Genomic DNA, 12,764 nt, shown 5'->3' on the forward strand with positions numbered 1-12,764 from the left:
TTTTTATTTTTATTTTTTATTTTAAAAATTGTGGGACTTGTACAGCACGTTGTTCAACTTTGTCAGTGCTGTAAAGTTTAAACCTTTTTAAATCTTAGACAAACGAAACACTTTGCTTTCATGAAATATTGTAAGCCGTCATTTGAGGCTTTATAAAAGCAGCACAATGAACACAAATCCGTCAGTGCCGAGTCCGACCTCATCTTAAATAACAAACAGCATTGCTTGTTGTAATTAACAAAGAGAGGCAGAGTTGATAAAAAAAAAAAAAAAAAAAAAACATTTTATTTAAATCTTTTTTATTTTTTATAATCAATTATTTTTTTCATATTCGAATCCCATGCCCATCGAACGAAGCTTCGAAGTATTTAAGACAGCCCTACCGATCACAGTGTCGTATTTTACCGGACCTAAACCATGCTTTCCATTTCGTAACAATCGCCATTTTCGGGGTAAGACTACCCCCCCCCCCCCTTGATGATTTTGTGAAGACACATATGTATATGGTATATACCTTTGATGATTTGGAAGTATTTGGGGTTTCAGGCGAGCAACCCGAACGATTTGGGCATATTGCATATAACGCATCATATCTCGCAATCTATGAAAAAAGACTGGATTATTTTGGAAAGGGCCGATGTTTAGCGTGTAATAGCGCACAAACTACAGTATGTAGAAATGAACTGGTTAGTCAGTGATGGACTATGAACAATGCCTGTCAAATGAGCCATACTATTGTCTCCATAGCTATAATACAGGACACACGATGGGTCCGCAAAACATCACTAAAATGGTCAATAACGCTGGCGCCATTGAGTAAAGATGGGAAAAAAACGTGGCGCTCAATGAGTCATAAATCCATGTCTACAGACTGTATGGATTAATGTATATAGTGTATATTTTCAGCAATACGTTTGTTTACCAATAGGTTAAAGTGTTATTAGTGAAATATCAGTTCAGGAAATATCAGGAAATGTATTCATAAACGAGCGAATATAGATGCTAAAATATCTGCAACGCCATTTTGTTTGTAGTCATATGAGGAGAGGACATCCAGATCTCTCAATGAGCATTGGAATTTTGAAAAACGACATTACCCAGCTCATGCCAGCTTCCGTCAAGCAAATGACTTGTGGATTTTTTTACTTTCTATTATTTTTCGGGATTATCTACCACAAAACTGAACGTTAGGGATAAATTAGAACGCAGTTCGTTTATCTACCTTTCTGTGAACGTTTAGCAACAATCCGCGTTGCAATCCGATTCAAAATGGGGGACCAGTCTTCATAATAAAAAATGATATGACTGCCTGGTTTAGCAACTGCACCGCCCAGGACAGGAAGGCTCTACAGAGAGTGGTGCGCTCAGCGGAGCATACTACGGGTATTGCACTACCTCCACTGCAGGACTTATACAATAGGAGGTGCAAATCCAGAGCCTGCAGAATAATGAAGGACCCTCACCAACCCAACAATAGCCTGTTCAAGCTGCTGCGGTCAGGCAAGCGCCTACGCATACATGCAGCAAGAACAGAGAGACTCAGACTCAGCTTCTTCCCCCAGGCCATCAGAACACTGAACACTGATCCCTCCACACACAGGCACACATGAACACACACACATACGCACACACCACACATCCTGCACTCTCCCACACACAAACACACTACAGGTTAAACGCAAAATAAAAGTAGTTAGTTAGTAGTTAGTATAGCTAGGATAGTTTTAGTATACATAGTATAACTGTATATTGTATAGGATATTGTATAGTAGTGTACATAGGACCCATTACCTTTTCATTTGTAAGCTTAGCATTGTATTGTATCTTTACTTTGTATCATGTCTATTTTATTCTATTATTATATTGTATTTTTGCACAATCAAGGCGGGCATGGCCACCTTCATTTCACTACATGTCTTGTGTATGTATGTGATGATTAAACCTCTTGAATCTTGAAATCTTGAATCTAACTGTATTTACAGTAGATTTCCTTCACGGTTCTTGCTGCACGCCTGGTGATACTAAATCCAAATTTAACTCTGCCATTGGAAAGAGTAGATTTGGCCAGATGTGCAACTTGGCTATAATAATGTAATTTATAAGTCTGATATTCTATATTCTTTTTTTTTTATCTACTTTTTCTCCCATTTTCTATTTTTCTCCCATCCCAATTTCGTATTGTCCAATTCTACCCTCCCCTGTCTCGAACGCTGTTAGGCCATGCCTCCCACAGGCCGGCTGCAATGTGGACGAAGCCTTGCATCACGTGTCCCCTCCGGTACTCGAGGAGGCAGCCGTCGCATCTTTTCACCTGTACAGCGCGATCTCTCAGCGGCGAGGGTCTGCGTGGGAGGGACACGCCGCCCCCGTCGCTTCCTGATTCTACTGTGCAGGCGCACCAACCGACCTGTAGGAGTCGCTGTCCACAACGTCCGATCCCCACCCATCAGCTTCCCACCCCCTAATACTGCCAATTGTATTAGTATGAACGACCAGCCAAGCTGGTAGCAACGCTGAGAGCTGGGCTCGAACCTGATATTCTATATTCTATAATAATATTTCAAATTGCATGTGTCCGGATGGCAGAATTCAGTACTGTAACTACAAAACCTTCTGTTTAATAATCTTCCATTTATTCATTTGCTTAGTCTTTTGTACACGTGATCTCAAGAAGGTGCTAAACGAGCTCAGTGGCAGTTTTTCATGTCTGGTATACCAAGAACATGCAAATGGACCTTGTAGAAGTGGAGCAATCTTCCATTTACTTGGGTATGTATTTTTAGGCAGATTTTCAGAAAATAGGGCTTAACAGGTTAAGCAAGCTTCCTTATTTTCTTTTAATTATTATATCAAAGTACAAGTTCTTACCTACAAAATAAGCCATCACTTGTACAAATCGGGGGGATACTTTTCAATCTATGTCTTATTAACGAGTATACTCGTTATTGGATCGTTATTTCTTTTATTCGCTATTTCCATTCATAATTCATCCTGCTGTGCTGTGGAAATGTGTGTCTGAGATCGCAACGGTCCGATGCCGCCGCCTGGTGGTATGCGGCCGATGTTGCACTTACTTTCTGAAGGAAGTTTGACTCTGTGCGTCATTGAATGTCTTCCGGGCGGAGTTATCTTGTAACATGGATCAAGATACACACTCGATTGCATTGAATCGCTTTCGGGATGCCAGAATCATTATGCTTTTGGGGTTATGGCGTGGGCCAAATGGACATACAATCTAGCAGATGGCAATCAAATAATTGGAATATTCTTTTTGCAGTCTCATCGGCCACAGGTAAGAGCAATCTAACGTTAATTTCAGTTTGGTTGTCTATTGCCATCAGAGCCATCGCTCTGATCAACGTATGCTGTTGTACTAACGAATGCCGTTATTGACAATCAATTAATCATAAACAACCCCCCCCCCCCCCTTTCATGCATGCATGATGGAACATAATATACCGATCATATGCATTTGAATTTTTTATTGTAGCGTGTATAGCAGGGGTCAGCAACCTTTTTGACATGGAGTGCCTGTTTGAAATATAGTTGTAACTAGTGTGCCTCAACAATATTCCATGCATCGTAATTTTTTTTTCTCATAATCAGGTCTTTTTAATGATAATTTTTACATTATTACATCATTATTGTTATTGTTATTATTAACAATATTATTATGATGGTTGTATCAACCCTAAATCTGAGTTGGGGGGGGGGAATGCAATGCAGACAAACAGCTGCATACAGTGCGACCATTTCACCCACATTTGCCCATTCATTTTTGGAGACATCACACACCATCGGTGTGTGTACTGTACGTGTGCTGTCATAGCTCCACCTATAGGCCTAATGGAGAACACCAGGATGTGAATGGAGGGTGAATGTGAGGTATATCGTGTAAATAAGTTTTGATTGATCGCAAGACTACACTGTAAAAAAAAATTATAATAATAACCAGAACTTTAAAATATTGAGTTCAGTTACTGTGCATTAAGGTTTTCAGTTTTCAATCCATAATAAGTTAACAGAAAAATAAGTACACAACCACATTATTTCAACCTAATAAAACTATGTTTATTGTCATTGTTTTAAGAACACAAGTTGACTTGGTAATACTCACATTTTGAGTAAAAAAAATGGCTTTTAACATGTGCAATGTTCAATGAAATAGAAAAATAAATAATACAATTTGTTGATTAATCCCACTGGTCACAATGGTGACCGTAATAATGTTTTTGTTATAAGGCTCTGCAAATGTTACTGAATGATGTAGCAATGTATTTCCAGCTAAATTGAAATAATAAACAAATAAAGGGTCTCAATTAAATATGTGGTAGTAAAAATAACCTGTGGGAGGATTTCAACAAGATAAATGCGACAACAGTGCAAAATATTCCACTATAATATAAAAAAAAAAAAAAAAAAAAAAAATAACGTTTTTTTTTTGTTTTGTTTTTTTATGCTGCCCCCTGTGCCTATGCAAATGCCCCCGCGTGCCTAGGGTTGCCTACCCCTGGTGTATAGGGACGAAATGCCAATGGATTAAGTATAATATGCTTTGCGGCCTATTACTAGCGTTCCAGAAATTATCCTAGACCACTCTAAAACTATACTTATATTCACCACGGTATAAAACGACAATGTATGGATGGAAAAAAGATTCCTTTTTCACATCTTGACCAATAGATACCCGATGTCAAATGGGCCATAGTATTGCATATATAGCTATAATATTTAAATAGTTATAGCCCTGCAAACAAGGTGAGCGACTCCCACCGTTTACAGTGATGGCGTCAGCTACTAAGGATGAGGCTATTGCGTGACAGTCAATGTGTTAAGTTGCATGCAGAACTACAAATACCCACTGGCCTTTGCCACCTAACCCCTTCCCCACCTAACACCTTTTGCAGGTGAGAGACATTCACTGGTAGGGGGTAGGTGCGCAAAAGTTACCATAGCTCAGCATACAGTATGTACGCTGTCTCTATGTGTTTGGGAGACTCGGGTGCATAAAAACCTGATTATAATCATGTCTCTGCCACAACCACAGCGCGAGCTGTGAGTGAATTACACGAAGGGGAGCATTATGGCAGCAGACTTATTTTACGAAAAAGAGTGAGGCGAGGGCGGAAGTGGCAATTTTTCAAAGTAAAATACCCCAAAATAAAATATACTTTTTTTTAACCCCTAACTGCTCCTGGTGAGCAGGTTGGCCCCTTGCTCACCGTGACATGAGAAGAATACATCAAAGTGAAGAGTCACGGTGACAACCCTCCTCAGCGGTGACAACCCGCGTTGTCACATATATAAATAAACCTAACATTCGTGTGGGTTCGAGGATCTAATGTCACGCTCACCTCGAAGTTGACGGACAGGTTCCTCTTGAGGGCGATCTCGTAGACCAGGCTGATCTCTGATTTGCTGGCGTCGCTCCCCTCCTCCTGCTCCTCCTTCTCCTCCGGGCTCTGGCATGGGAAAGGAAGTTTTGTTTTATTTGTCACATATAAAGTACATGTACATTACAGTGAAATGCCCCCCTGAGATTGTGCTTCATACAGTAAAAAATAATAAAGACCAAACACTATACAAAATATACAATATACAAACTAAAGTACAAAATGCAAAGAAAATCAAGAATCAAAGAGAAAGAGAATCAAAGATAATCTTTATTGACATAGACAGGTATTTCATTATTCCACATCAGGCTTGGGTGTGAAGAAGCGGCTAATCTAGTCCACAGGTGTCATGATGTTCTGTTAATTCATTAACCAGACGTATTGTTATTACCTGCATTGCTTTTACCCTTTTCCTGACTCTCTGCATTTATTTTATACTGTCAAGTCTATGCTCATTTTATGCCTATGTCTATAAGATAAGGAGGGGAAGGGGGGTACAGGTATGGGCACGGTAATAGTAGACAGACTTGAATATAGGCAATACAATTTGATCTGAATAAAAGAATTATGAGAAAAATAAACAGTGTAAACAATATAATTAACTCTGAATACAAAAACATAATAAGAAAAATAAACACTGTAAACAAAGTTGCAGATGAGGGTCTGTATCGGTTATATTATACGTTACTCTCAATAAATATAGGTAATAGAGAATCTGAATCTGAGTATATAGTATAAGTAACAGTAATAATTATTTTTATAAATAGTTCTATAACTCTGATGTACAGGACACGGGTGGCGATTATTATCAATAAATAGCCAGGGAACGGGTCGTTCCAATCGGACCTCAAAAGGGTGTAGAAGAGGTCACCTAGATGGGTCCCCAAGGTGCACAAGGGAGTATGGGAACGAGGGGTCGAATTATTTAATGGACAATAGGAGAATCACGGGAGACCTCATGTGTAACCTCACTCCCGCATATTTGGGAGGAGGGAAATTATGGAAATAGTTTTGGGACAGAGACTCCCCTCCCCGCTTGTTTACCCAAAAAAAAGATCCCATCTTTTGTAAGCCTGTCAAACATTCATCCGGTTTTAATCTCTCGTGGTCAAGCAAGGCGTTGATTTCACATCAGGGGAGAAGCGCATCAATAACCAGTGTCGGAGGTACAGTCAGGTCTATACATATTTCAACGTTGACCAATTAGCATCATTGTGTCTCCGTACACCACCACAATGTCTCCGTACACCACCACAATGTCTCTGTACACCACCACAATGTCTCTGTACACCACCACAATGTCTCTGTACACCACCACAATGTCTCTGTACACCACCACAATGTCTCTGTACACCACCACAATGTCTCCGTACACCACCACAATGTCTCTGTACACCACCACAATGTCTCTGTACACCACCACAATGTCTCTGTACACCACCACAATGTCTCCGTACACCACCACAATGTCTCCGTACACCACCACAATGTCTCTGTACACCACCACAATGTCTCCGTACACCACCACAATGTCTCCGTACAGCACCACAATGTCTCCGTACACCACCACAGTGTCTCTGTACACCACCACAATGTCTCTGTACACCACCACAGTGTCTCTGTACACCACCACAATGTCTCTGTACACCACCACAATGTCTCTGTACACCACCACAGTGTCTCTGTACACCACCACAGTGTCTCTGTACACCACCACAGTGTCTCTGTACACCACCACAATGTCTCCGTACACCACCACAATGTCTCCGTACACCACCACAATGTCTCCGTACACCACCACAATGTCTCCGTACACCACCACAATGTCTCCGTACACCACCACAATGTCTCTGTACACCACCACAATGTATCTGTACACCACCACAGTGTCTCTGTACACCACCACAATGTCTCTGTACACCACCACAATGTCTCCGTACACCACCACAATGTCTCTGTACACCACCACAATGGACCTGGAATGAAACAGTCGAGACTTTCAATAATTACATCGAAACCAGGTGAACGGTATAGGAATTACAACAGTTTCTATATGTGCCTCCCTGTTTAAGAGACCAAACGTAATGCACTTAGTTTTGACACATCTTAATTGTTTCAGTGCAGATCCATCTTGGCGGTGTAGAGGCAAAATGATGAAGATTGTGTTGATGTCCAAATATTTATGGACTGTATGTTTGTGAATGTTGCCATTGTTCGCTAGAATGACGTCTCGATTTTGCACACGTTGTAAACCTTTGGTTCCCGCACGCGTACTTAAGAATATTTTATTGTTGTTTAAGCTGCTATTTTATGCCATTTCCGCTCCAATTTTGCCTCTTGTTTACTCTGTAAATGTCAGCTGACGTCCAACATGATTTATGCTTTAAGAACCAAGATGAACTGTGGAAGAAACTACGGTTCTAAGGTTCTAAATTGTGTGGGTCTCAACAGGGAAGTCTGCCACCTTCTTCCTCAGTTCCTGAAAACATTCCTCAGTTCCTAAAAACGTTCCTCAGTTCCTAAAAACTTTCCTCAGTTCCTGAAAACTTTCCTCAGTTCTTGATTATTCTGCAGGACACGTGCTGTCGTGGTTATATTTGTTTCAATAAATGTTTTGGTTTGATTCTTATCAATCAATATTTGTATCGTCATTGTCTGCATTGCTTTTACCCTTTTTCTTATTCTCTGCATTGCTTTTAGTGCCATGTTGCTTGAATCTTCTGTTTTTTCTTAGGTTCCGTGCCAGACTGGCAATCTCTGCATTCTTTTTAGTGAGGTGTTCATTAAGATACACTGATGTTCCCTTCAGCTTCCTTACCTGCCTCAGCATTGATTGATTGATTGAAAAGTTTATTAACAGATTGCAGAATGGGTACAGTACAGTACATCTCAATACATACAATTGTTAAGGGGATGCAGACCAGAGAAAGACTTTCGTCTTGTTTCCACCAGGGTCCCCCATTTTCAATTCATCATAACATATATGACATACATGACATACAGATAGACAGTACTGCTACATCTATACATTTATGACATATCAGATTTGCAAATACAGTACTGTTTGTGATACAAAAGTGTCCAGAAAAGGAGTGTATATACATTTGGCGTAGAAACTGTACATTGGAGGAGGTTGGTGGGGTGGGGTTGGGTGGGTTGGGTGAGGGCTGTACATTGGAGGTGGGGGGGGGGGGGGGGGGGTTGGGTAGGGGACACACACACATTTTACACTGTACATTGGAATATTGACAAAGCCTTACTTGGTCATTTACTGTACAACTAGGTTAGGACATTTGTAGGGGCCCGTTTCGAATTGCAGTCTCACGTAGGTGTTTTTTGAGAGTGTTTTTGAAGGTGGGTAGTGATTCACATTCCTTTACAGCTTTAGGCAGGGCGTTCCACATTGATGTGGCATAATTGCGAAACGTGTTTAGTCCCTTGTTTGAGCCGAATCTGGGTTTTACATGATTTGTGGAGCTCCCTCTGGTGTTGTGATCGTGGTATTCACTGACCTTTGGGAAGTATTTTGACATGTACATGGGTACCTTGGTCGCGTAGTGTATCTTGTAGACCAGGCCCATTGCAAGTTGCTGTACTCTGTCGTCTACTCTAAGCCATCCTAGGTTGTCAAAGTGGGCAGGGGTGAGGTGGGTTCTAGGAGTCAGGTCAAGTAGTAGTCTGACTAGCTTGTTTTGAGATGTTTGTAATTTGTTTTTTAGTGCCTTTGAGGTGCTTTGGTACCATGAGGTGCAAGCATAGTCGTAGTACCCTTGAATGAGTGCTCCTGCTAGAGTCTTCAGGGTATTCTTGTTTACCAGAGAGGAGATCCGGTACAAGAATCGCGTTCGTTGGTTGACTTTTTTTATTACATTGGATGCCATTTTGTCACAGGAAAGATTAGCCTCTAGGATGGAACCCAGGTAGGTAATTTCATCTTTCCTTGTGATAATATTGTCACCCACTGTAACCGAGAAGCCGTCGGTCTTGCTGAGTTTGTTATTTGAGCCGAAGAGAATGGACTCTGTTTTGCCCATGTGTAATGATAGTTTGTTGTCGGCGAGCCATATGCAGATTTTGCCTAGTTCCGAGCTGAGGGCTTTTTCAACCTGTAACTTGTTCTTGTCAGAGACCAGCAGGGCTGAGTCGTCCGCAAACAGGAACAAGTTGCAGTCACAAGCTGACGACATGTCATTTGCATAAATTAGGAATAGTAGCGGTCCTAGTATGCTTCCTTGTGGAACACCACAGCTCACTGTGCGATTTGCAAATCGAACTATGATAGCAGGCTTGGCCTTGCTATCCTTTCGGGGGAAGTGTGTGGCAGGCCGAGATATGTTTTTGCTTTCAAAGAAATGTATGACTTGCCTTTCTAGTGTTTGTTGTTCGTCTGGAGTAGCATTTTCACCCCCTCTACCTCCAGCTGCACTAGCATAGAATCTGTGTTTGGTTTCCAAACCGCTTATTATTAAATCCTCCATTCTAGAGTATTGCTCCAGGTCATCAATTCTACTTTCAAGACTTACGATTTTCTTGTCCCTTTCTTTGATCACAGGTTAGAGTTCTTTGACTTCCTTCATGAGCTCAATTAGTGAGTTCTGTTGTTTGCCCACTCTTCTCAGCTCTTCTGACAAGAAATCAAGAGATTTTCTAATCTCCTCCATTTCTTGTTTCTGCCCTGACATTTCTCTTTCTTTCTCTTTTGCTGTTCACTTGGTTAGTTTTCAATGTTATTTTGTTCAGTTGCAAAAAATAGCTTAAAAACATCTGCTAGTTTCACAGCCTCGTTTCCTCATCTCACAGCCTTGGCGGCCATCTTGCATCACGGTGGCCATCTTGAAAATCAAGACATTTACAAGTCATATTACATTTTGCAAATAAGGAAACAGATAGAGAACAGTTCAAAGCACTAGAAATTGTGAATATCTAATTTTGACCTATTTCTGAATCGCGCAACGTTTTCAGCATTTCTGATGAATCCTCTCCACCGAGATGAGGCGGCCTAGACCGTGCCCTGTCATTATTGTAAACCCGCATACGGGTTTGGCGACCTCAGAGGGTTAGTCGATACAAATGTGTATTAATATGTCTATGCCTCTACATTTCTATGTTTCATATGCCATGCAATGTTGCGAGAATGCAATATGTTGCTGCTGCGGAAATAAACCTTTTGATTTGATTGTTATTGTTTGGTAAATTGGGTATTTTTTGTTACAATTGATCGATTAATTGATCGTTAACGTTATCAATGATCGAGTAAGGAATGTGCTTACAATTTGCAACCCTATTTTCTACACACAAAAAACACGGTTTATTGCGTAGCCTGACGCTACCTGAAATGCGAGATGACGTGTTGACAAAAATCGAGGAAAACGACACGTTTCAAGCGTTGGGAGGCTTCCCAGCAGCAACGTGTGTGAATGTGTCAAGACTGGAGAGTCAGCAAGTGAGTTACTAACAGCAACGCTGACAGCCACTCAACATCATCCCACAACCCGCAAAGCATATTTCATCTCCACACTTTCCTCCAAAACACTTTTTTTCCTTCTTCTTCCTGCTTTTGCTTGTTTTTTTCTCTCACTCAACATCCGATTCCACACGCAAATGTAAAAACACTCACACACATTTACACACACAGACACACAAACACACACAAATAAACACACAAACACACACACAGAGAGTGAATCTTGGCTGTGCTGCCGCCACGAGGAGCCGTGTGGCTTCCTGGCATCGCTTTTGATCTGATATGGGATTGAGAACTCGGTGTTTCGAGGCGCGCCTGGTGGTCCTCGTGTGACCGTGCGGAGGAGCTCGCACGCAAGCGTACGCACGCACGTACAGACATGCACAGGGGACGGGTGATGTTTTCCCAGAACCCGAGCGCTTGCGTGAATTTATCAAGTCCTTGTTTGGGGAAATACATTTTTAGAACGTGCCTTAAACAGCACGGCGGCAGCAGCGATAACGACGCACGGAGATATACCTAGCGCCTAATGCATATCGGCAGTCAAAACAGCCAGTTAAGATAAGATAAGATATTCCTTTATTGATCCCCTTGGGGAAATGTGGGCGTTGTAGCAGCATGGGGGAAGGGAGGTACAGGTATGAGCAGGGTAATAGTAGAAGACATAAATACAGGCAATACAATTTGTTACCGGCAGTTATGTGGTTGCTAAGCATGAAGCCAAACCAGAGAATGCTGCTGTATATAGATAGGTCAAAGATAGTACCTACAGTAGTACCTATAGACTCCCTCAGAACAATCCCTGTTGCACACCTGTGTACACAGGATGGGTGGAGGATTACCCATGTAAAATCACCATTACACCGTGACTCTGACTGAGGTCCAGAGAAGGGTTGCTCAAAATAGGAATCAAGTTATTTCAGAATCACTCCTTGCTCCAAAATAGAAAACAATTTCCCCTCCTGAAACCTAATATTGACATTATATTATCCTTGGCCCTCCAAAGGGTTCTAGTGAGTGGAAAGATTTTCTTTTATTTGGTCTTATTTTGGCAATGTATATATTTGATTATATCTCAGGAGTGATTCTGATTATTTACTAGGGATGGGCGTGAGTAATCGATCACTCACCGTTTCAACTGAACGAGTGGTTTTTGAGGGTGCTCGATTTTTAGTTTCTTTTATCACCAAAAGCGCTAGTTTGTGCCACTCTAAAATCCCGCGAGGCGTGAGTGCAACATCATGTGTTTCACAGAGACATGGCTGAAACCAACAACTCCAGATCAAAACATCTCTCCGTCGGATTCCTTCTCCGTCTTCCGAGTGGACCGTACAGAAGAGTCCGGTAAGAGTACTGGAGGGGGGATCTGTCTCCTTACGAACAACGGCTGGGTTAGCCCCAAGGAGACAAAGATACTCTCCCGTTCATGCTCACCGGACCTGGAACATCTGTCCATCCAATGTCGCCCGTTTCATCTCCCAGAGAATTCCACCACAAGCGGATAGCGCCAGGGCCCTGGCGGATCTACAGGTCCATCTAAACAATCACCAGATCAAACATCCAGATGCAGCCATGATCGTAGCCGGCGACTTCAATCAGGCGAATCTGAAGAAAGTGATGGCAAACCTCTTTCAGCACATCGCTTGCACCACCAGGGGAGGAAATACGCTGGATCATTGTTACACCCCGTTCCTCCATTAGCTGGATCAACGAGCACATCGGATCATGACACCATATTGCTCTACCCGGCCTACAGGCAGAGATCACGTGACGCTGTCGTGTCACATGAGGTAAAGAAGTGGTCCGACCAATCAGAGGCCACGCTACAGGACGCACTTGATGACGTCGACTGGGGGATGCTTCAGGCGAGCTCCAGTGACGTCAGTGAGTTTGCTGATGTTGTTGTC

At 41.9% G+C, this 12,764-nt stretch overlaps 1 protein-coding gene across 1 annotated transcript in view; it reads right to left on the minus strand.

The window, feature by feature from the left end:
• Positions 1–12,764, minus strand: part of stau2 (staufen double-stranded RNA binding protein 2) — a 411,601-nt gene that overhangs the window by 271,185 nt on the left and 127,652 nt on the right. The window contains exon 7 of the mRNA XM_084325794.1: positions 5,355–5,462. Coding sequence (XP_084181920.1) covers positions 5,355–5,462 — 108 coding nt within the window. The remainder of the gene's footprint in view (positions 1–5,354; positions 5,463–12,764) is intronic.

The sequence above is a fragment of the Notolepis coatsorum genome, assembly GCF_963971535.1.
Source record: "Notolepis coatsorum genome assembly, chromosome: 12".
Taxonomy (NCBI): Eukaryota; Metazoa; Chordata; class Actinopteri; order Aulopiformes; family Paralepididae; genus Notolepis; species Notolepis coatsorum.